Source organism: Tachyglossus aculeatus, chromosome 19, assembly GCF_015852505.1.
Source record: "Tachyglossus aculeatus isolate mTacAcu1 chromosome 19, mTacAcu1.pri, whole genome shotgun sequence".
Taxonomy (NCBI): Eukaryota; Metazoa; Chordata; class Mammalia; order Monotremata; family Tachyglossidae; genus Tachyglossus; species Tachyglossus aculeatus.
The window spans coordinates 14,016,354-14,042,290 of record NC_052084.1 but is presented as its reverse complement, the minus strand read 5'-3'; the positions used below and the strand labels follow the sequence as shown (position 1 = coordinate 14,042,290).

The 25,937-nt window shown below is 47.5% G+C and overlaps 2 protein-coding genes across 2 annotated transcripts in view; one reads left to right on the top strand and one right to left on the bottom strand.

The window, feature by feature from the left end:
- The window catches only part of HHAT (hedgehog acyltransferase), a 223,164-nt gene extending 219,347 nt beyond the window's left edge, over positions 1-3,817 (top strand). The window contains exon 12 of the mRNA XM_038761470.1: positions 3,110-3,817. Within this exon, the coding sequence (XP_038617398.1) occupies positions 3,110-3,201 (92 nt within the window). The 3' untranslated portion in view covers positions 3,202-3,817. The remainder of the gene's footprint in view (positions 1-3,109) is intronic.
- Positions 3,818-19,174: 15,357 nt separating this feature from the next.
- The window catches only part of KCNH1 (potassium voltage-gated channel subfamily H member 1), a 225,150-nt gene continuing 218,387 nt past the window's right edge, over positions 19,175-25,937 (bottom strand). Inside the window, exon 11 of the mRNA XM_038761125.1 lies at positions 19,175-20,627. Coding sequence (XP_038617053.1) covers positions 19,773-20,627 — 855 coding nt within the window. The 3' untranslated portion in view covers positions 19,175-19,772. The remainder of the gene's footprint in view (positions 20,628-25,937) is intronic.

Here is a 25,937-nt window from a genome sequence, read left to right as displayed (position 1 = left end):
GCCTGCTATGGGTGAAATAGGTGGAATGGAGCCCCCCCCCCACACACACCATTACACTCAGCACCTCACTGAGCCTGAGCTTCAACCCTCCCATCCCTGCACCATTTCTTTAGTGGGCATCAGTACTGGCCAAGGCTCAGAGATGGAAAGAGAGAAGCCTCAAGGAGGCCCGTGGGGAGTTAGGCATCCTGAGCAGGATGACCTGTTCTGTCAACAAAGGTGGCGGAGAACTGTGGAGAAAAATTTGGGCTGGAATGGCTGGAAACTCGGGCTTCTCTAGGCTGCGATTTTCCCCCTTGTCATGGTGGGAGATTCCCAGAGCTCTGCCAAGCCGTGTACATTGGTCCTACTGAGCAAGTGGAGGTCATATCCTCTGATTTCTCCTCCCAGCTTTGCTTTTGCTGCAGCAGAATCTGAGTTGGGACGCCCCCATCCCCCCCTTATTAACTCATCCCAAGGCCCTCCAGCCCCCACCCCATTGTGTGAGGAAGCTTTTCATGGCACTGGCCATTCCTGAGGGTCACACTTAATCTCTTTTCAGTATTGAAGCTCAGGTTGGATTGTGGAAAAAAAAACCAACAGCTTCCAGCAGCCTCTGCAGCATCCTTATCAAAGTTCAGAGCAACAGCCAAATGCAGTTGGAATGGGAGAATCATTAGAGGAGGGTGGCTGAGCTTTTACCGTATTATGAGGTCTGTGCCCACAGTTTTCTGGGAGACCACTGACCCTCTTTAAATGGGCTTTTAGAGAAGCAGTATGGTGAGGTGGATAGAGCACAGGCTTGGGAGTCAGATGGTTGTGGGTTCTAATCCCAGTTCTGCTGCTTGTCTGCTATGTGACCCTGGGCAAGTCTCTGTGCCTCAGTTACGTCATCTGTAAAATGGGGATTGAGACTGTGAGCCTGATGTGGGATTGTGTCCAACATGATGTGCTTGCATCCACCCCAGCGCTTAGAACAGTGCCTGCCACATAGTAAGCACTTAACAAATACCAGTATTTTTTTTTCATCTTTGATAGCAGTTCCCGACCATTCTAGGCTATAAGCCCGGTGTGGGCAGGGATTGTCACTCTTTATTGCTGAATTGTATTTTCCAAGCACTTAGTACAGTGCTCTGCACACAGTAAGCGCTCAGTAAATTCAACTGAATGAAAGTTCTCAGTGCCCCTGGATGAGTTATGGAGATGGCCAGTTGACCCCGCCAGGCCTGCAGAGGAAAGTTAATGCAGCAATAATAATAATAATGGCATTTATTAAGCGCTTACTATGTGCAAAGCACTGTTCTAAGCGCTGGGGAGGTTACAGGGTGATCAGGTTGTCCCATGGGGGGCTCAGAGTCTTAATACCCATTTTACAGATGAAGGCACAGAGAAGTTAAGTGACTTGCCCAAAGTCACACAGCTGACAATTGGCGGAGCTGGAATTTGAACCCATGACCTCTGACTCCAAAGCCGGGGCTCTTTCCACTGAGCCACGCTGCTTCTCTAATGCCTTCTGGAAGAAAAGTCACTCTGAAAACAGAAGAGTCAGGGGTGCTGGGGTTAGGGGAGGGCACTCTTCTAAGAGTAAGGCCTCCTGGGACACTGGGGCAGGGGCTGAAGGGTAGGTCAAGAGGAACAGGAGAATCTCTAATGCCATGAGAAGAAGCTTCCTCACGCTGATAATGCCAGAGGGCCTTGGGATGAGCTAAAAAGGGAGGTGAGGGTGTTGGCCCTCTCTGTCTGGACTTCAGTCCCGGCCCATCTACTGCAGGGAATGAGTGCTGCCTACCCCAGTCAGACCAGTCTGTCCCTTCCAGGGAGTTTACAGCATCTTCCAACCGAAGAGGTGCATTTCATGTCCAAGTTTCCATTTCAGTCTCTAGAGCCCCATTTACTATGTTGGCAAATTGTCTTTATTCAAATTACAGCCTAATGAATTGCTAGCAGTGAGACAACTTTTTAAAAATGAAGACAAGACTCTTAATTATCTTAATGAGGTTCTGCTGAGTCACGTAAAAGAGCCCTCCCTGCTTGAAGTAGATGGGACCCCACCCGCCGAGTGACCAGGTTTCAGATTTCCACCTAGAGAGGAGAGCCCTTCCCCACCAACTTCTAATGTTAAATGATCTATTATTTGAATGATCTAGTCTCAGCGCTGCCCCTAGCCAGTTGTGTGACCCTGGGCCACTCAACTTATCTGGGGCTCAGTTTCCTCATCTGTAAAATGGAGAAAATAACACCTTGCCTCCTTCTACCTCACAGCACTGTCATGAGGATTAATTGAGATGGTTCGTGTCTGAAGGTGTTCTGGAAAGATGCAAATGCACAATGGAAAGAGACACAGCTATTACTACTACTACTACTAATAATAATAATGATGGCATTTATTAAGCGCTTACTATGTGCAAAGCACTGTTCTAAGCGCTAGGGAGGTTACAAGGTGATCAGGTTGTCCCACGGAGGGCTCACAGTCTTAATCCCCATTTTCCGGATGAGGTAACTGAGGCCCAGAGAAGTTAAGTGACTTGCCCAAAGTCACACAGCTGACAATTGGCAGAGCCGGGATTTGAACCCATGACCTCTGATTCCAAAGCCCGTGCTCTTTCCATTGAGCCATGCTGCTTCTCTACTACAAGTGTCTCCTGACTACTTCTGCCTCCCTCCTAGACTGTAAGATCCTTCTGGGCAGGAAACATGTCTACCAACTCTGTTATTATTATTCTTAATAGTAATAATAATAATAAATTATGGAATTTCCTAAGTACTTACTATGTGCCAAGTACATAGTCCCACCCAGCTCACAGTCTGTAGGAGGGAGAACAGGTATTGAATCCCCATTTTGCAGGTAGGGAAACTGAGACCCAGAGAAGTTGGGTGACTTGCCTAAGGTCACCCATCAGGCAAGTAGCAGAGCTGGGATCAGAAGCCAGGTCCTTTGCTGTGACCCATACAGCTGTTTAGGAGGAAGGGAGGGGGCTTTGGGGGCGGGGGGGGGCTGGCACATGCCTTTTCTGAGCTTCCCTGACTGGCAAGGGGGCTGCCAGCTGCACTGGCCACCTAGGTGAGGACCAGCTTAGACCGGGGCTTCAGGGGTTCCTGCAAAACTACCATTTTCTCCTTCTCTTTTCAGGCTGGCCCTGGGCAACTCTCTCCGTACTGGGATTCCTGTACTGTTACTCCCACGTGGGCATCGCTTGGGCCGAAACCTACACTGTCAACTAGTACTGCCCAGTGCCCGATCCTCATGACACCTTCACCAGCCTTGAGATGGCATCTTTCCGGCCAGAGGACAGACTCGCTGTGGACACACTGAAGCTACCTACCGCAGGAAAAGACCCTCAGTCGGGACTGAGCAACGACTCTACTCAGAAAAACCCAGAACAGGCACCAGACCTGGGCCTTGGACTTCACATTCCGGCTAGCTTCCTGGCTAGTCTTCAGGATCCTCCAGCAAAAGGAGAAAAGAGGACCTTGGTCACAGTTTAATCTGAGGTTCCTCTATGTCAGGGGTAGCCTCATCCTGGTGGGGCAAAGGGTTAGACATTGTGCCGCCCTGCATTTTTGTGGGAAGTGAAGAGACCGTCCTGCCTCACGCCTCAAATCCAAAGGAACACAGTTTGTTCTCCTATAATGCAGGGCTTTCTGAAAATCCCTGTGAGAGGAAAACTTGCATCGTAGCAACGTATGCATACAGACATTTTCCAAACACCCAAAGGGATTTCGGTCTCAGGGTTCAAGTCAGTAACTTGCTCTTACATAGTTTATCCTGGATTCCCTCTCACCTGAGGGGGAGAGCCTGTAAACTGAGTGACCAATAAAGCTGTTTGTATCAAAACCATCATGATGGCCTCCATCATTCATTTTAGAGCTAGAACCGAAGGCTTTTGGGGTTCCCCTCTTTAGGTGAGACAACAGCGAGGCCCCAGGCGGGTCCAACACCTAGAGTGGTGTTGCAGGTGGATGGGAAGCAATGCTATGAGTTTGGGATCCCCAGAATTCCCCGTCAGTGCCTTCTTCCTACTGTACTGAGCCTGGACAGACCTGCTCCAGCAGGCCACAGTCAACACAACAGAAAACTCCTTCACTGCCTGCTGACCTCCAGGGAAACAGGTTCTTGGTTACTCACCCCACTTCCACCTGGTGCTGTTGCCCTGGCTCCACTGGAACAATCCCTGATGACCACTGCCCCGCAGCTTTAAGAAACCCAACTGGCAACCAATCAAATTTACTGTGTGCAGAGCACTGCCTGTACTAAGCATTTGGGTAATAATAATAATAATGGCATTTATTAAGCGCTTACTATGTGCAGAGCACGGTTCTAAGCGCTGAGATTAAATGGCAGCTGGGCAGCAGCGGGGAGGGGGGGGGCTGGGGGAGAAGGGCAGGATAACAAGGCAGACCAATGCAAGAGAAGGGTGGTAAGTAAAGAAAATTAACTTTTAAAGGCAGCAGGCAGAGTCAAAGGGTTTCCATCGTGCTGGCCCTGGACAGCCAGTGAATGTGCCTCTGTCTCTTTAACCCTCTGAGGGCCTTTAAGAGGGAGTCAGGGCAGACAATCACACAAGGAGGCCTAGAGCAGAGCCAGGGGTGGTTAGTGTCATCCTGCACTTGGATTTGCACCCTTCACTCACCCCACCCTCAGCCCCACAGCAGTTACGTACACATCAATAATTTATTTATATTAATGTCTCTCCCCTCTAGACCGTAAGCTCCTTCTGGGCAAGGAACATATCTACCATCACTATTATATCGTACTCACCCAAGCGTTGAATTCAGTACTCTGCACATAGTAAGCACAATAAACACAACTGACTCAACAATTACTGTATGAAGATGACTGTGCCTTAGAGATCCCCACCCAAGACAACCTGCAAATAATCATGAACGAATTCACCCAATCAGCCAGGTGCTATACACTGCCAATAATCCTAAAGGAAACTGAAGAAGCGGATCAGCCTGCAACAGGGAAGTCATACAACCAAAAATTCATACTGACAACATAGAACTCAGCTCTGGGTGTGCTGTCTCTTAACTAAGATGATGGATGGCACAGTGAGATGAGGAAAGTAGAAAACTGACCCACCGGAGATGGTTAAACAATGTGGTGGCAAGCTCTGGATCAAACTAAAGCCTACAGTAATTAGTGCTGTGCAACCTTCTCTCCTGCTTGGAGGCCTGGCATCCTAGTGGAAAGAGCACAGGCCTGCAAGTCCTAATATGTCTTGCCAATTGTTTGCTGTGTGACCCTGAGCAAATCACTTAACTTCTCTGTTCACCCTCCTACTTAGACTGTGAGCCCTGTGCAGGACAGGGACTGAGTCCACCCTAATTATCTTGGATCTACTCCAGCACTTAGAACAAATGTTTGATGCATAGTAAGCGCTCAACGAATACCATAAAAAGGCATCCTATTAGATTCTTTGAGCAGTTCAGGCAGCATATTTTTTTCAGGAATACCTAACATCAAATGGCAAGACATGTTCACAAACAATTAAATTGTGGAAGGAAGCTACTTAACTAGCATAAAAGCTAAATTTGCCTCAGCACAATTATGCTGCGTGGGGCCAGAGGGGAGAATTAACAAATAGCAAAGTACCATAGAACTGTGGGGTGGAGAGCTCACATTATAAAACCAAAAAGGAGTAGGGCAGGGGAAACATTTTAAGGATACAGTAAAACAAAACCTCAGACAATGATGTACGACACAGGAAGAAATGAGGAGTAGCCTAGTGGATGGAGCCTGGGCCTGGGAATCAGAAGGACCTGGGTTCTTATCCCACTGTAACTTGGCTGCTGTGTGACCTTGGATAAGTCACTTAACTTCTCTGGGCCTCATTCTCTCATCTGTAAAATGGAGATTAAGACTGTGAGCTCCATGTGGGAAAGGGACTGTGTCCAACCAGATTACCCATATCTCCCCCAGTGCTTAGAACAGGGCTTGACACATAGTAAGCGCTTAACAAATGCCATCATCAACATTACAACGCACCATCCTAGCTGAAAACTGGATAGGCCAGCATGTCTCCCTGCTCTCAGGAATGAAGGCTATTTAGGGCTAAAACTTCCAAAGGAACTACAGACAAGGAGTCAAAAAAGACAACAGTGCTAGGCACTGCAAATATTAAAACCCATACAAGGTATCAAACATCATAACATGACACACATCACCTTTTTGTGTGTACAGTGTAGCTGGGATTGTCAGTCCCGGATTTGCATTCTGTCACACTTGCACTCAGAGGTTAATTTCGCCATCAGTTCCATCTTCTTCAAAAACAAAAAATAATTAAGCATAGGTTTTACAAGGCCACTGGTGGCCACCACCTCCAGGAAGGCATCCAAAATGTAACCCTTGACAGCCTCATCCAGAACTCATTCTTCCCCTTCATTCTTAAGATGAATGCACTATCTACACAATATACTGATGCTGGCTGGAAGTTCATATACCTCTAGGACCAAGTTTCCTTTCCACCATGGCCCGCACACAGAACAGCACTAGGCACCTCCGAGTTTCCTCAGAGTCTGTTGGAATTACTTCAGCTTTGAGTCAACTGTATCACCAGTCGCCTTCTCAAAGTATTCCAGAACTGAAGGGGCCTCATGAGTCCTGTCCCAGACCCCAGGCAGGTGAATCACTAAACCATCTAAATCTCTATCTCCAGCTCTGACCTCTGTCCCTGCAGTTTCACATTTCCTTCTGTCTTCAGGATATCTCTACTTGGAATATCCCACACAAGCACCTCAGTCTTAACATGTCCAAAACAGGACCCCTCATCTTCTCACCCAAACCCTGTACTTTCCATCAAAATAGCCAACACCACTCTCCTCCGTCTCATAGGCTGTCACCACGGCATTTCTGACTCACCTCATTCAACCAAATATTCGATGTCACCGATCCTGTCGGTTCTACCTTCATGATCTCGCTAAAACCTGCCCTTTCCTCTCCATCCAACCTGCTACTATGCTCTTCCAAATATTTATCCTATCCCACCTTGACTACTGCATCTGCCTCTTTGCTGACCTCCCTGCCTCCTGTCTCTCTCAGCTCCAGCCCATACTTCATTCTGCCACCTGAATCATTTTTCTCCAAAAACATTCAGTCCATGTCTCCCACTCCTCAAAACTTCCAGCAGTTGCCCATCCACTTGTGCAAACACAATCTCCTTACTATCAACTTTAAAGCACTCAATCAGCTCCCCATCCTTCCCACCTTACTGATTCCCTACTACAGCCCAGCTTACATGCTTCACTCCTCCACTGTTCACTGTACCTTGATCCCATCTAACTAGTCGCTGACTCCTTGCTTGCGTCCTCTCTCTGGCCTGGAACTCCCTCCCCCTTCATATCTGACAACACCACTCGCCCTACTTTCAAAGCCTTATTCAAATCACATTTCCTCCAGGAGATCTTCCTCAATTAAGCCCTCATTTCCCCCACCCCTTCTCCGTTTTGCATCACCTATGCACTTGTATACATACCCCTTAAGCACTTTTTATACACTTCACCCACAGGCCCACAGCACTTATGTACATAGCCATAATTTATTTTGATGTCTATCCCTCCTTTCAGACTGTAAGTCCTGGTGAGCAGGGAATGTGTCTACCAACTCTACCAGACATTTTAAACAGTGCTCTGTATACAGCTCAACACCCAATAAATACCATTGCTCGATCCAGAACAGATTTTTGTCTAAGCAGCCTGGATAACATTCCTTGGAGCCTGTTCTAACATTTCACTCCCCAAACAGCACATTGACCCACTGCCTCTTGCTCAGCCCTGAGAAGACAGGAGCAATTGGTCAGTGTCCTCCATCCTTCCAAACCTCCCACTGTTTCCTGATGCTGAGGCACAGGTCCTCGACGACAGATTCGAATCTCTCATGCCTCCATCCCTCCGTTAGTTTGGCCAGCGCCAGCCTCAGCTTACCCCCGTGGTCAGCTTCTTACACTCCCACACACGGCAGCAGGCCTAGGCTGACTCTGCCCACTTCAAATTCATTCTCATTCACTCATTCATTCTCTCTCACTCATTTATTCTCTCATTCTTCTTCCCCTCCCACCCCAATCACTGTCTTGGAGAACTTGTCCACTCACATGGCTTCAGCTGCCATCTCTATGCAGATAATAATGATAATAATAATAATAATAATAATGGTATTTGTTAAGCGCTTACTAAGTGCCAAGCACTAGTCTAAGCACTGGGGTAGATACATGCCTATGTGGAGCTTACAGTCTTCACCCCCATTTTACAGATGAGGGAACTGAGGCCCAGAGAAGTGACTTGCCCAAAATCACACAGCTGACAAGTGGCGGAGCCAGGATTAGAACCCACAACCTCTGACTCCCAAGCCCACGTGCTCTTTCCACTAAGGCATGCTGCTTCTCTAATGATGGTATGTGTTAAGTGCTTACTATGTGCCAAGCACTGTTCTAAGTGCTGGGGGTGGGGGGTGGGGATACAAGGTAATCAGGTTGTCCCACACGGGGCCCACAGTCAATCCCCATTTTCCATATCAGGTAACTGAGGCACAGAGAAGTTAAGTGACTTGCCCAAAGTCACACAGCTGACAAGTGGCAGAGTCGGCATTAGAACCCGTGACCTCTGACTCCTAAACCCGTGTTCTTTCCACTGAGCCATGCTGACTCCCAAATCCAGCTCCCCAGCTCTGACCAAGCATCCCTAGTCTCCCCCAGCATCCAATCTACCTTGATCTCTCGCCTCAGAGACATTTCCGCCTGGATGCTCAGAAGGCACCTCGAGTTCAACATGCCCAAAACCAAACTTTTCACCTTCCCTCCTCCTCCTCATAATAATAATAATAATAATAATAATGGCGGCATTTATTAAGCGCTTACTATGTGCAAAGCACTGTTCTAAGCACTAGGAAGGTTACAGAGTGATCAGGTTGTCCCACAGGGGGCTCACAGTCTTAATCCCCATTTTACAGATGAGGTAACTGAGGCCCAGAGAAGTGAAATGACTTGCCCAAAGTCACACAGCTGACAATTGGCGGAGCCGGGATTTGAACCCATCACCTCTGACTCCAAAGCCCGTGCTCTTTCCACTGAGCCACGCTGCTTCTCGATGCTCCTCATGATTTCCCCATTTCCACTGACAACGTCATCCTCCCCGTAACTGAGTCCTACAGCCTTGGTGCCGCTGTCTTTCTGCTCCCACATCCCATCTATTGCTTAAACCTGCTGGCTGGGAGGCTGGGCATTGTCAGGACCTCCTTAAGGAACTGGGACCCTACGAGATAACCAGGCAGCTGCGAGATTATCAGAGAAGTCCATGCACTGCAGATGCTTTTTAATTTTCCAACTCAGCAGACCATACCAAAACCTGAAATCTTGACCTGATTTCTATGCCGATTAAAACAAGTTAAACCCAATCATGACCCCCAAATTATACTGTGTATCTTTTTTTAACTGGAAACATCCACCCTCTCCGTCCACTGCGGACACTAAGGCAGGCCCTGCTTGGCATGGCCCGGCCGGGCTCCCAGCGGCACTCTCACTGAGCCGGGTGGCCCTACCCACAGCTGACACAAGGCACCCGACAGCAACGTGCACTTCAAGTGAAATGACTCCCTTTCACACGAACATTGTGCTCTCAAAATCCACAACCCGGTTTGGATCAGGCTAATTTTTTTTTTCTTTTCACCTTAAGTGGCAGATTTCCCACCCTCCTCCTGTGGTCCCCACCCCACCTCCTCTGGCTGCCTCACTACACACACAGGGTCCTGGCATAGTCCAGTAACCTCTCCACTCGGTAGGGCCGCCGGGAACTCACCCGCATAATAATAAAAATTGTAATAATAACATGGGATTTGGTAAGCACTTACTATGTTCCAAACATTAAGCAGTGAGGTTGATACAATACAGTCAGATTAGATTGGACACAATCTATGCACTCCAAGTTTAAGAGGGGGGAGGAACCAGTAATTTAATCCCCATTTTAAGGAAAGGGAAACAGAGATTCGGATAAGTCAAGTGACTTATCCAAGGTCACACAGTAGGCAAGTGATGGAAGCAGAATTAGGCCCCAGCTCTCCTGATTTCCAGACTTGGGCTCTTTCCGCTAGACCAATAAACTTTTACAGGCATTTGGCTTTTTCTCCTCTTTTTCCTGCCTAGGTTTCTCTCACCCTTCCCACCCCGCTGACACTGGGGGTTCCACAGACCCCAGGCCAAAGCGGTTTGTGGGGCAGGGTGGTGGGGAGAGGAGGACTCCTGCAGACCTTCCAACGGGGCTAAGAATCACGAGTAAGGCCTGACGGTGAGGGACAAGCGTTTCATATGGCGCTGCCCCTTCCCCAACCCCCTGGCCACTTCAGGCTCTAATTAATTCACCTCGACAGGGGCAGATTCAGGTAGAAATGGTTTTCTGACCAGAAATAAGTTGTGCTCACAAACTCTGTTGCATCGCCTGGGCGCTTGGTATCATGCTCTCCCCTCAATCAATCAATCAATCTTATTTATTGAGCACTTACTGTGTGCAGAGCACTGTACTAAGTGCTTGGGAGGTACAAGTAGGCAACACATAGAGACAGCCCCTACCCAACAGTGGGCTCACAGTCTAGAAGGGGGAGACAGAGAACAAAACCAAACATACTAACAAAATAAAATAAATAGAATAGATATGTACAAGTAAGATAAATAAATAAATAGAGTAATAAATATGTACAAACATATATACATATATACAGGTGCTGTGGGGAAGGGAAGGAGGAAAGATGGGGGAGATGGAGAGGGGGACGAGGGGGAGAGGAAGGAAGGGGCTCAGTCTGGAAAGGCCTCCTGGAGGCCTCACTAAGCGCTCAATAAATAACATGGATCGATTGAGGATGAGGAAGAAGCATGGCTCAGTGGAAAGAGCCCGGGGCTTTGGAGTGAGAGGTCATGGGTTCAAATCCCGCCTCCACCACTTGTCAGCTGTGTGACTTTGGGGGAGTCATTTCACTTCTCCAGGCCCCAGTGACCTCATCTGTAAAACGGGGATGAAGACTGTGGGCCCCTTGTAACCTCCCCAGCGCTTTGCACATCGTAAGCGCTTTATAAATGCCATTATTATCCCCTTTTAGACTGTGAGCCCACTGTTGGGTAGGGACTGTCCCTATATGTTGCCAGCTTGTACTTCCCAAGCGCTTAGTACAGTGCCCTGCACACACTAAGCGCTTAATAAATACGATTGATGATGATGATGATGTTGGGTAGGGACTGTATATGTTGCCAACTTGTACTTCCCAAGCGCTTAGTACAGTGCTCTGCACACAGTAAGTGCTCAATAAATACGATTGATTGATTGATTGAAATGGTGGAAGGGTGTTTCTGGACCCTGGTTTTCTGGCCTAGTAGCCCCCCCACCGCGGTACACTGGGGAAACCCGTGGGGAGAAGTTGCCCCCCGCCAAGTTACCTCTGTCGCAGCCAGGCCAGGCTGGGCTAGTGCTCCCTCGTCGGGTCCCGGGGGTCCTCCTGGTGCGGGGGAGCGGGGGGCAGCAGGACACAAGGTGAGAAGGAAGCAGACAAGCACGGGGGGAGCGGCTGATTGCCTCAATGGGCCGCAGCTGAACCGGGGGCGGCCGCAGCCCCAGCCTCCACGCCCATCCCGGAGGCCCAGAACCCAGCCCCGGCCAGGGGAAAACCCCGGGAATCATCATCCTCATCAATCGTATTTATTGAGCGCTTACTATGTGCAGAGCACTGTACTAAGCGCTTAATCCCACCGGATTGTTATTGACATTGACAATTTGTTATTTACACTGACAATGCCGCCACCGGCTGAGAAAACCCCCCCCCCGCTCAGGAGCCCGGGTCAGGAAGAATTTCCATAATTTCCACGTTTGAGAGGCAGCGTTGGCTCGGCGGAAAGAGCACGAGCTTGGGAGTCGGAGGTCGTGGGTTCTAATCCCGGGCTCCGCCACTTCATCATCAATCGGATTTATTGAGCGCTTACTGTGTGCGGAGCACTGTACTAAGCGCTTGGGAAGTACAAGTTGGTAACACATAGAGACAGTCCCTACCCAACAGTGGGCTCACAGTCTAAAAGGGGGGAGACAGAGAACAAAACCAAACATATTAACAAAATAAAATAAATAGAATAGATATGTGCAAGTAAAATAAATAATAGAGTAATAAATATGTACAAACATATATACATATATACAGGTCACTTGGCAGCCACTTGTCAGCTGTGTGGCTCTGGGCAGGTCACTTCACTTCTCTGGGCCACAGTTACCTCATCTGGAAAATGGGGGGTGAAGCCCGTGAGCCCCACGTGGGATAACCTTGTATCTACCTTAGTGCTTAGAACAGTGCTTGGCACACAGTAAGCACTTAACACATATTATTATTATGCAAATGGGAGTCCAGTGGGTAAGGGAGGCCAAGCCACACTTTTCAGGTCCATGAAGTGCCACGTGGGAGGCGAGTCTAAATTCTGATCCCCAAAACAATCAATCAATCAATCGTATTTATTGAGCGCTTACTGTGTGCAGAGCACTGTACTAAGCGCTTGGGAAGTACAAGTTGGCAACATATAGAGACAGTCCCTCCCCAACAGTAGGCTCACAGTCTAAAAGATCAGTCTAAAAGATCTGCCTCCGTTACATTCATTCATTCATGAAGTGCTTACTATGTGCAGAGCACTGTACTAAGCACTTGGGAAGTACAAGTCAGCAACATATAGAGATGGTCCCTACCCAACACCTTAGTACAGAGCCGTGCCTGGTCCTTTCACAAGGGGGAGGCCAAGCAGCACCTGCCGAGAGCCAAAGGTCCAGGACTAACAAGGTCCAGCGTAGCTAACTACGTCTGTCGGGCTCCTGTTCTTTTCTGGGGCCACTCTGGCCATTAAACTAACTTAGAGGTCAAGTTGGTACCACTAACGTGGCTCGCAAACAACCTCAGAGAAATTAGGCAACTCTCCAATTAGATCGAGCTTTGGAAAAAAAAAAGTTTTAATAAAAATAGAGAACATGACCATTGTCCTCTTTCGCTTACTTCAGGTTGCAGCCAACGGTCAGGCTATTACTATTCACTACATTCAAGTGTAGACACTCCTTGTCACCAGAGTGTACGCTCCTTGCGGTCACGGCATGTGACCCTTGTTTGTTTTGTACTTTGCAAGTGCCTGGTATAGGGCATTTACCCCACAGTGGGCACTCAATATCGATCAATCGTATTTATTGCGCACTTACTGTGTGCAGAGGACTGTACTAAGCGTTTGGGAGATGGCAATATAACAAACACATTCCCTGCCCTCAAAGAGCTTACAGTTTAATTCTAATACTACCACAGCTAGGCAAGGCTGGCAAAAATGCTGCTGGCTGGTAGAGAGGTGAATCTATCTGCAAGTTGGCTTAATATCAGATGTCTTTGGGGGAGCCCATCTTATTTGGCCCAGAGCTCCAAAAACACAGAAATGGCATTCTTAGGAAACTGCACATTAAGCAAAAGTTCACACTGTAGTACTCACCCCGAGTTGACGCACACGCAAGTACACAGCCGCTTTTCCAACACCTCACGGAGCTGCATCCAGGCATTCCGGGACCGTCGAAGGAACGTTCGTTCGCTAAGTCTACTGCCTCCTTCTATCCAAACCCAGAGTAAAAACACGTGTTATGGCAGAACTGAGTATCTCTAGCAAGAAGTTAATTACTAACCAGTGTTTAGTACGGTGCCTGGCACGTAGTAAGGGCTTAACAAATACAATTCACAAAAACAATTAATAAAATAACCAAAGCAGCACCAAGGATTCTCCCAGCTTCCCAGTCGCCCAAACCTCCTCAAAAGCACTGTAAAGTTTCTTGGCTATGTCATTCCTACCTGTGTCCTTTATTTATGTAAAGACATCCACAAACCAAACTCATGTATAAAATAGTTTATTACTATAATAAATAAACTTTTTTACAAATATTATTTGTGCTTGTTTAAAAATGTTGATCAAGGAATATTATTAATGGAGGTGACTTAATTTTCCTCTGAACATTCCAAAACTGGAGATATACAGTAGAGCTACTGGCAGCATCCACAGCTGACCACCAAAACAGTGTCTGCTCATGTGCACTGCTGTTTATTCATGCTCATTTGACCAAAGTGACAAATGCAAAGAAAAAAAAGGAAAAAAACCCCAACAGCGGAAGGCCTGGTGGACTCTGGAGGGATGAAAACAAGTGTAACACACTGGAAAGCACCAGAACAACTGTATAACTGCATATCGATCAGTGTCCATGCAGTGGCGGATAAATATTGAACGCAGATTCCAACAGATTACAAATATTGGTTGAATGTCATTATTAGATAGCACATTCATTAGAAAACAGTGTCTTCATCATCAGACAGTTCCATCTGATACAAGTTTGGGGAACTCCTTGCTTGACCTTTGACCTGATCCCTCTGACTCCTGAGTGGCTGCAGGTTGAGGATTTGCCACTCCACCTGAAGTTTCCTGGAGAAAACCCAGGGGTTCCATGATGTCTTAGTATTTCAAAGCAGTTTCAGAGATGTTCTGGGATCACAGACCAAAGCTGCATCCACCATGCTTGGATTTCAGTTGGAAAAATCACAGCTGCAGGTAATTTCACATTAGCTCTGTTGAACTGGAAAGGAAAAAAAAAAGAAATCTCCCCCACCCAGTCGCTCCAGTGTCAGTCACAATGTGTCAGTCTTTGAATGGGCGAACGTGCCGAGATGCTGAGATCACGGATCCTGATTTGGGCAAGGTCATGTCTAAGCTAATGAGAAGACTGAAAGTGGAGCAATGGCACTGATTCACTACGCGGGCCTTCCTTTAAACTTGAGGAGCTACTTCAAACTCTGTGAATACGACAGAAAAGGGAGTCCTAGCAATCTGGAGTGGTCTTAAGGCTAAATGTCTTTATTGCAGTAGGCTGGACTGGAACGTAACTGAATTCATGGTTGTGAGTTGTACTTCCGACGTGGCTCCCAGAATCAGTTCCGGGAATCAGTTTCCATCGGCGGTCTCGCAAGTGGTGGCCAGTTTTCACTGACGCCAGGGGCTTTGCTGCTGCCTCCCCTCATGGGGTCACATGTCAAAATGGGCTTGCAGAGAGCTGGGTCCAGTGTTCTGAACTTGGGATCCCCTCCAACCCTTCATCCAAAGGGGTGGGGCGGGACAGCAGCAGGCAAAGTAAGAGAATTAAGGTTCCCCAAACTCCTTCATATCCATCAGTACCTCTGACAGACCCACAAGGCTGGAGCAAGCCTTGATCTCCGCCACAGGGCACGGCAACTGAGATCCAGGAGAGTTTGGCTTCAGAGGCATCAGGAACAAGAAGACTTCAAAGGAGTGGTGTCTTCAGTATATTTAGAAGCTCCTCAGCTATTGATTTTCAGCATGAACTCCCAATTCCATTCTCTCTCTCTCTCCATCTACACAGAGCAATAAAGTTGGATATTTACTGAGGACTAAGGCAGAGGACTCAAAAGAAGGACCCTGGTGAATCACTGGGGAAATCAAAAAGGTGCCCTGGGCCAGGACTCTCAACAATATCTCTGCTGGGAAACCCTCCTGGACCCTTCTCCACCCAGGTGCTGGTACCGAGGGCATTTAAAACAAAATGCCCCTGGAAGCAAACAGACCCACAGCTTCTAAAGACACAATTACAGTTGAACATATTTCCACAGAAGGGTGACCCCCGAACCACATATCCCCAGGACAGGCACGGGGCAGACTGAGCTCTTTTGGTTCACTAAAGTGAAGGGCTGGAGCAGCTGAATTTCAACCCTTGAAGCTGCTAAGCGGGAGACTTGCTGGAATGCAGGGCTGCACTGTGAATGACATTTAAAGCGAGAATGATGTGTTTAATAGCAAGTGAGGTAGAGCAGACTCAAGCAGATGTATTTCAACACAGAATTAAGTTAATCCCCATCCTCCTCCGATGGCCGGAGCCACCACCTGGCCATTTCAGCACAGCTCTTTTGAAAACCTACAGCTTCAGCCACACGTTCTATTACTTTTTAAAACCTCCTTAATTGCATTTACAATTCCATTTCATATTCAATTCCACCCCAGATGTTTCCTGGTGAGTTCAGTGTGGACCAAAAGTTGCTACCACTCTACCGTTGCCATCAGTACAGCCACTTCAGGTAGTGGTAAGGCCACATGTCAGTGGACAAATGAAGCAAGGAAAGAAGACATTTGGCAAGTGGATTTTTCAGGGAGGGGGAGGAAGGGAGGGAATTAGGGTGAAGTTAGAAACCAGCGGAAAGGAAGGCGGTGAAAACCACAACAGAGTTTGAGAACAAATAAGCACCCATGTACTCAACCCTCTGCTATATGTTCCTGGTGACGGGAATTATCATTGGCCTTGATGGCCGTACCTCAGGATCACAAGGGATCCTGTGATGTGGGGAACAAACCACTTGGAGTTTTCAGGGAAAAGAGTATTGCCTTGATGAGTCATTCTACTTCTCATTCCTAAGAGGGGAATAACCCCCCTTCTCCCACACACACATCTGGTGGGAAGGAGTGATTGAGTATCGTGTGGGCTTTCCCTTGGCTCATCCATTTCCAATTTAGATATTTGGGATCTCCAATGTTGGGTTGAAAAGGAGGCCCGGGCAGCTGGGGATTCCACTGCCATATCTAAGGGGATCAAAGGCAGCGGGAGGCGGAAAAGGGGTGACTGTCTTTCTGAATCCTCATTAGAGTTTTATGGGGAAGGAATGTCCCTGAATTTTGAAGGAAAGGGTGAGGAGGTGGGAGTTAGAGTTCTAGACCCAGTTGCTCAATCCTTTCACAAGTCCACTTTGTGACCCTGTGGTAGTCACTTATCTTTTCTGGGCCTCAGTTTTCTAATCCGTAAAACGGGGTGATTCTTCCCAGAGAGATTGTGAAAACAAAATGAAACGATAGAGTTCTGAGCTCTTTGGATTCTGAGAAAGTACAAGTCTAGAGAAATCCAAGTGCTCTGGAAAGAATGGTATTGGGAGTCACTGCCTGTCCGTCCCTGGAGGGGAAGTGACATAGGACGCAGGTGGAATGAGGAGGTATTTACATTTTCCAACTGTAGAAAGCTCTGGTGTGACAAGGTAGTAAAAGGTAGTAAAGGAAACAGTGTTTAGGAGGGAGGGCAGCTCAATGAAGAGTTCCTTCCAGGGATTTACAGAATGAGGAGGGAAAGAAGGGGCCAGGCACAACCTGGTAGTGGTGCCCTCAGTATCAGACAGTGGGTCTCATCAATGTGCGAAACTGCTTTTTCACTAAAACAGTGGAACTGGGTTTTGTAAGATGAAATATTTAAATCACTCCTTGTGATTATGCCAGTACATTAACTTAATAACTATTGATTCAATCAACTGGGGTCTTGGCCTGAAAATCCCTTTGCAAGTCTGCACTGTCATGGGCCCGATTCTTCCTTTCAGATCCTCAGGCCTGGGCCCCACTGACCACCAACACAGCTGTTTCTAAGTGTTAAGAGACAGAGCGGGCCTGAACATTGGAAGGGAGACAGAGGCAGCCTTGCACAGCTTTACTGGCTCCTCTGCTCTGTCCTCGATGGGGACGCCGGGGAAAATTGGGGGCTGCCTTCCATGAAGAAGCCATGCTGTCTCTGGAAGGTAACATCCCAACCACCACTTACTATTAAGGAAGGCTACTCCTAGAAGACTAAGACACTTTAGCAAAATAACCTGGGGTTAAGTTGCAAAGTTGAGGTCGAGACAGCCTAGTACAAATACCACCAAGCGCCTCACTTGTCCCGCTGATCTAGCTACCCTGCCAAATGTCTGCCGCTCCTCTTTCATCCCTCCTGGGGCTGAAGTTTAGTTGGAACTCACTTTGCCTCCTCACCCATCCACTTCACGGCAGAACATCCCACCCTATGCCGGTGGAGAAGGAAAAGGTCACAAAACAGAAATCTCTCTCAGTTACCGAAGTCTATCAGCACCCCTGGCCCAGGCATTTCACAGAGAAAAACCCCTCGCAAAGGAAAAGAGACCACCCTTACTGAGCCCTTGGTGTCCCAGTTGCAACCCTGAGAGCAGAACTGAATGACATATACTCAAGGACATTGGGTAACTACTGAAACCAGGTCCAAAGACTTCGATAGAGATTAGCAATAGACAGTACGAACTGCTATGCCTGTCTCCATTAACAGGATGAAGGCTGAATAATCTGGGAAACATTTTTCTTTAAATGCAGATTACTTTCCCAATTTCCTACCATCAGAGAAAACTAGATGTCAGGATCACTACCCTTCTGCTATTCATTTTTGCTGAGGCTTAGGCTCTATTAGTACAAGATACGTAGATTTGGATTGGGCAGGTCAATCAAGGAGGCAGCTCTTTAGAACGATGACTGATTCACTCTTAAAAATCCAATTGCCTATGGCAATGAACAAAAGGAAGTTATCAAAATATAAACTCTGGAAAGACAATTCTAATGTGAATTATAATAAGACTCTAATATATATGCCACAATATATTTTCATTGAATTTTTCAGTAAAATCTGGGCTCCTGGCCCTCATTCATTGTCAAACACTATCCTAAGAGGGGAAGAATTCCCATCTTATAGCCCCTGGGGCTCAAGGTGTACTTTTGGGGAGATGGGACAGAAAGAGTACACAGTTGTGGGATAGGTAGGGGGCTATCAAAGGTAGCCCAGCATAATAAAACCTTCATTTTGGAGAAGTCAGGAGACCGGCCAGGGGAAGACTAAGTGTTCATAACAGCCAGCCTACTTTTTGTTGGACCCAGGAATATGGCTGTGTGTTGGGTGACACCTTGTACCCAGCCTGCCATGGCCTCAAATGTTAAAAGTTGAAGTTCTATGGGCTTCATTTTCTTGAGGGCTTAGCGAGATCAATCAATCAATCAATCGTATTTATTGAGCGCTTACTGTGTGCAGAGCACTGTACTAAGCGCTTGGGAAGTACAAGTTGGCAACATAATGGACTCTGCCTGCAGCTGTTTGTCTTTCCAATGACTGCACACTGATGTGGATTAAAACCTGTTGAAAAACAAAACCCTTCAGGTCATAGGGAAATATATTGTGACACTGAGCACTAGCTGTACTAGGGAATTCAGAAGGCAGCGGACACAACAAGGCACTGGAAGCGATCAGCACCTTTGCCAGTCCATAGTGATCTATTTGCCCCAAATCCTAAACTAGTTCTACAAGGCATGCTCCATGGTACGTCAAGGGTGCAAATCCCCAACCCCACAAGGTGCCTTTTTGCAAAGTTCTCTAATTGAACAGCCAACTCTCAAATATCCCATGAGAGAATTATCCACTGTCAATTCCAAAACTCTACCTCAACTTCATCCTTCTCCCAGCCCGGGGATCCCACATCCCTAGTATGGACTCTCAAGGCTCCTCAGACTGGGGCCGCCTCCCCACATTTCCAGAAAGGCCCTGGGGCTACCTCCTCTGTGTCTCTCTGAGGCCGAAGCTGCCTCCCCTAGCCAGTATTACCCACGTCACATTTCCCCTAAGACCGTGTGATAACCGAGAGTTGACTGTGCCAAAAATAAAAACTTGAAACCAAGAAGAAAAGGAAAAAAAATACCCTTTGAAAATTGTACTCTCTCTTCCAAAATTGTGCAAAGATACGCCAAAATCAGCTGCCATCTTGCAAAGGGGTTGCAATTCCTCTGATGGTACCTTTTTTCAGAGAGTGGGAGCATGCTTAATGGACTGGTCCCTCATTGATTTTCATCAGGAAAAGCTCACTGTTCGAATGTTAACTGAGTGTGTGCATGTGTGTGTGTGTGTTTGTGTGAGTGAGCACACGCACTTGTGTGTGCGTGTGTGTTTGTAAAATCAGGCTCTCAGCTTGCTCCAAAAATGTCCTTCTCTGATTCAGGAGTCTGGGGCCTAGACAATTCAAACAGCTCCTGTGGGGACTGAGAGGATCTTCTGGAAGTTAATATCCTTAGTATCTCAGTGAGCTGTTTTTCAATGTTTGTCATTTTGGTGTTTAAGGCCTTGATGTCCTCTTTCAACTCATGCTTCACTTCAAGCATGGTGGCCTGCAGAGTCTGCTCGGGAATAGGGTAGAAAGAGTGCTTGACCTCTGCGAGCACAGGGCTTCGGTCCTGGGGGCTCCTGGTCTCACCCACGTTGTCTAAACGCAAGTCACTTTTGGTGATGCCACTGTCACAAGAGTCTGTCTTCTTCAGCGTGGTTTCGCCCGAAGCCTTAGTTCTCTCTGGGAGGGTCTCCATGGACTCAGCCTTGGAGACCTTGTTCCAGTCCTCGCCCTTCCCGCAGGCATCTTTGAAGCGGGCCCAGCCCTTGCGCTTGGGGCAGTCCCCTGATCCCATCCCCCTGTTGCCCCCATGGTCTGACCCCGGGGCCTGCAGCTTGGCGTGGTCGGCCGCGGAGGAGGTGGAGGCTGCCTGGAAGGCAATCGGGGTCGCTGGGCTCTCCCTGACGGTGACAATGCTGGCTTTCACAATGGTGTGGGTGGTGGTGTGCTCTGCCAGGATGTTGCCCTTTTCCACGTCCAGGTCGTCCAGGTCCCGCCCTCTCTCCGCCGCCAGCCGCGCCTCCTTCTGCTGCCGGAATCTCTGGAAGAGGCGGCGGACGGGGTGGTCGGGCGGCAGGATGAGCGGAGCCTCATTCTTCCTCTTCATCCTCTCTTCCTCCTCCCGCTTCACATCGCTGATCTTCCGAAACACGATCTGCGGAGACAAGAGAGAATGCGTGCAATGTGGCTGATCAATCGATTACTGGGAAGATGGGCCGTTCCTAATCGGGGACCCTTTCTCCATAAGCAGTAGAAGTCACCTGCTCTAAACCAACCAACCAATCCATCAATCATGTTTACTGAACGCTTACTCTGCATAGATCACCATACTAAAAAGGGAGCAGCATGGCACAGTGGGTAGAGCATGGGCCTGGGAGTGAGAAGGCCATGGGTTCTAATTCCGGCTCTGCCACTTGTCTGCCTTGTGATCTTGGGTAAGTCACTTCCCTTCTCTGTGCCTCAGTTACCTCATCTGTAAAATGGGGATTAAGACTGAACCCCAAATGGGACAGGGACTGTGTCCAACCCAAATTACTTGTACCCACCCCGGCGCTTAGTAGAGCGCCTGGCACATAGTAAGCGCTTAACAAATATCACAATTATTATTATTCACAATTATTAATCCTTGGGTGGTTAATCAATAGTACCATTTGAATGCTTCCTGTGTGCAGAGCACTGTACTAAACATTGTGGGAAGATAGAGAGGACCCAATAATGGCATTCCTTCTCTCACTTCACAGAGAGAACAGTGAGGTTGATACAAGGATAACAGACTGGACACAGTCTTTGTTCCACACAGGGCTCACTATCTTTCTCAATCCCATTTTATAGATGCAGAAAGGAGAGATTAAGTGACTTGCCCAAGGTTACACGGCAGACCAGTAGCACAGTTTGGATTCCAACACAGGGCTCCTGGTCCTGTGCTCTTTTTACAAGCCACGCTGTTATTCTCTCCTAAGTGCTTTAGACAGTATTTTGCGCCCAGTATATGCTGAATGAACACCACTGATTAATTCATAAATAGTGATAGTAATGGCAGAATTAAAGGTCTCCTGAAAAAGACTTTAGGACTAAAGGATCAGCCTCGGGTTGCAAGTATATGAGGGTGGGCCCCTCTTTTTTCTGCACTTGTTTTCCATTGCAAATAAATCAATAGTAGGTCTCCACTGTATTTCTCCTGGGTCAAATGCAACATGAAAGGGGCTCATCAGCCTGTATTCTTGATCTGGGCAAAACCAGGCCGGATTGGCAGAAATCCTTCCCATAGAACCTATTATTTTAAATCTGCTGCTCTGCTCTCTAAGATTGGTTGCTAAAAAGTACCCAGGCCCCTGGCACAGGATCAATGAGAAAATCAGTGCTCCTTGGCCCCTCTGTGAGCTTCTCAGCTGCAGTTTGCTCTGCACGGCTCATCAAGCTCTAAACATCAAGTCCTGTGGCACTGCCAGCCCCCTTCAGGGATTTGGACAAGGCCTGAGGGACCCTTAAAGAACACATCTAGGCTGACGATTCACCAGAGACACACTGAGTACCCGGAGACATTTCACCTGCAAGCATCAAGGAGCACGGGAGCTAAGCCCTTCCTACCTGAATAACCCAGCAGAGGAAAAGATGAGGAAGGATTGATGACCAAGATTAGATAAGGAGAACCTCAAACTTAACATGTCCAAAACAGACTATGTCCTCTCCGTGACCCGCCCATCACTGTAGACACCACCACCATCCTCCCTGTCTCACTAACCCGTAACCTGGCCTTATCCTTGGCTCATCTCTCTCATTCTACCAACATATTCAATCTGTCACCAAATCCTTAGTTGAACCTTCACAACATTGCTAAAATCCACCCTTTCCTCTCCATCCAAACAACACCCACATTAATCCAAGCACTTATCCTAACCTGCCTTGATTACTCTATCAGCCTCCTTGCTGATCTCCCTGCCTTCTGTCTCTCCCATCCAATTCATACTTCACTCTGCTGCTCGGACCTTTTTCCTACAAAACCATTCAGTCTACATTTCTCCACTCCCCAAGAACCTCCAGCGGTTGGCCATCCAACTCTGCGTCAAACTGAAACTCCCGAACATAGGCTTTAAAGCACTCAATCACCTTATTTCCTCCTATCTTTCCTCCCTAATTTCCTCCAGCGCTTAGAACAGTGCTTTGCACATAGTAAGCGCTTAACAAATACCATCATTATTATTATCATTATTACTACAACCCAGCCAGACACTTTGTTCCTCTAATGACAGCCAACTCACTGCACCTCCATCTCACCTATCTTGCCAATGACCCCTCACCTGTCTCTGGCCTGAAACTTCCTGCCCCTTCACCTTCAAAGCCTTACAAAAGCACATCTCCTCCAAGAAGCCTTCCCCATCTTAGCTCTCATTTCCTCTTCTCCCACTCTCTTCTGGGACACCCTTGCACTATGATTTGCATCCTTTATTTACTCCTCCTTCAGCTCCTTAGCACTTATAAACACACCCATAATTTATTTATATTAATAAGGTCCTCCTGCTCTAGACTGTAAGCTCATTGTGAGCAGGGAACAAGTACACCAACTCTATAACACTGTACACTGTACTCTCCCAAGCGCTCAGTTTAGTACTCTGCACGTAAGTACTCAATAAATACAATTGATTGGCCCTTGGGGTTCAGACTGCCCAGAGGAGCCTAGAATACTGAAACGGGGTGATGCCTGCCTCACAAAATGAATCAATATTTTCCTCTCCCCTACCACTTTCAGTTGTTTTACTCCTTGTTCCATTCAGGCTGGCATGGATGGAGCACACTGATTGCTGCTCTCACTGAACAGGAGCACTTTAATGGTTAGAATGTGATGTCTCACTAAGGCTAGGGCCAGGATCGTTGCCCATTCTGCGCTTTCAGGCATCAAGGTCAAGGTAGGAAACATCTCTCTTCCCACCTTCTGTTCACAATACTGCTCTAAAGAGGGCCAAACTGCCATGCCGTAGTGTCCATTCGTGGGCATGCCAAGCCTGCCATGTTCAGTACTTCTTTAGAGGTAGCAAATGATCATTACAAGAATTAGGCAGCTCTTAAAAAAATGCTACATCATCTTTGGAAGGCTTACTAATTTCTGAGATTCATTTGCTAATTTAAAGGTAATTTTATGGCATTTATTCACTGGCTGTTCCCAACAAGTGTCTTCACAAGCTATGACAGCGCAGTTTGCCAAGAATTTAAGATCTGTTAAAAGTAGACTCTGCAGAGGCTGAAGCATGAGTCACAGTGCTGAGGCTCACACATTAAAAAAATTAAATCCCAGCCCACCACAGCTCTCTGCAGAGGTGCTGAATTCTGGAGACACAGATGGCCCCAGTGGAAAATCAGACTGTGGTCTGGGAGACATAATCATTTTGGGAAATCTCCAAGCAGTGAACATTGATCACTGAAACAGATGGTTTCCAGGAACACTGGGTGTGTAGTTTGCGGTGCTGAGCTGACTCTCCCCTCTCCGAACCGACGGCCTGAGAGATCGGTCGGCACTGACTGGTGTCCAGCCTCCTACCAGGTACGTTAGAGAGTGCCAAAGGAAGAAGCCAGCTCACCCACTGCCCTCCCGGGACCAACAATCAAACGGCCAGGGCAGAGCAGGCCCAGCAGGCAAATAAACAGAAAACATCATAGAGTGTGGCGGCATGCAGAGTAGCCAGTGAATTAGATCTTTCTCTTCAAACCTACTGCGGCACATAAATCAGTCTACAAGCAGGGCAATCTTCCCGGCTGAATAGCCTGGAATGGTGTTTTCAGGAATCTCTGAACTTCCTGCCTCAGGGAGCTAGGTCTGCCCAGAGGTCCTTGTGCCCACGCTCCCCAGCCACTCCATCCCAGGCGGCTGCCTGTGTTGTGGGCAAGATAAATGTCTTATCTACATTCATCTGATGTCCAAGTCCCAGAACCCACTTCCTTTTTAATCTCTTTGGGCCTTTCCTCCCTTCACTCAAGTGCCAAGCATCATTATCCTTACGTTCTTATGATATCTGTTGAGGAGCAGCATGGCCTAGTGAAATGAGCACTGGCCTGGTTGTCCAAATCCCAGCTCCATCACTTGCCTGCGGTGTGACCTTTAGCAAGTTGCTTAACTTCTGTTTGCCCTCCTCTTTAGTCTGGAAGCCCCATGTTGGACAGGGACTGTGCCCAGGGAACCTGTCTACCAATTCTGTTTTTTTAAACTTTTTTATTTTTTGGTACGGTATTTGGTAAGCCCTTACTAAGTGCCAGGCACTGTACTAAGTTAATCAGGTTGGGCACATTCCATGTCTCACATGGGGCTCATAGTCTTAATCCCCATTTGCAGACTAGGTAACTGAGGCACAGAGAAGTTAAGTGACTTGCCCATGCTTACACAGCACACAAGTGTCAGAGCCAGAAACAGAACTCAGGTCTTTCTGATTCCCAGGCCCAAGCTCTATCCACTAGGCCTACTGCATTGTAGTCTCCCAAGCTCTTAGCACTCAATAAATACTATGGATGATGATGATGATGATGATTGATAATAATAATAACAATAATGATGGCATTTATTAAGCGCTTACTATGTGCAAAGCACTGTTCTAGGCACTGGGGAGATTACAAGGTGATCAGGTTGTCCCACGGGGGGCTCACAGTCTTAATCCCCATTTTTACAGATGAGGAAACTGAGGCCCAGAGAAGTTAAGTGACTTGCCCAAAGTCACATAGCTGACAAGTGGTGGAGCCGGGATTTGAACCCATGACCCCTGACTCCAAAGCCTGTGCTCTTTCCACTGAGCCATGCTGCTTCTCTTCAGAATTCAGGCATTGTGGATCCAGCAATTTTTAAAAATCCACTAACAACACAAGACTGGTGAGATTAGGGGCTTTTGCTGGTCCTTTTTGTGGTGATTTACTGTTTATGGAAGGATTTGCAATTTAGGAATAGGAGGAGGTGAGGCATCAGCCAGCCAGAGGGGCAGTTCCCTCATGTCCGATCTTCCAAGGGGCCTAGGTACAAGTACTAAAAAATAAAATAAAATCTCAAATAGGTAGAGGCAGCCATAATCACAGAACCTCCCCTTTCCTGGCAGAATTAGAACTGAATGTACCAGAGGTAGGAAGCTGGTGTTATAAACCTTTCATGCCATGTAACCCCAGGAGGCATTTTACAATATTTAAATTACCATGGAAACGTAATGCCTTTAAACCTATTAACACTGAGGAGAAGCAGGAATTCCTGCAGGAGTGCTAAACACTCTCATGCAGTTCTCATTTTTCGTTGCGTGTTGAGATGCAGCGGTGAGATTCACAGATATCCAGTGGGGAAGGACATCCTATGGATACTAAATAAGCCCTCTCTAGTGTGGGTTTGTTGCTAAAACGAGGGTATAGAACAACAAGGGGAGAGATTCCAACCCCCATCTACCCTCACACTTTACCCCAATAGGCATAAACCTTTCTTCTAGTAGCCCCTCACACTCAGTTC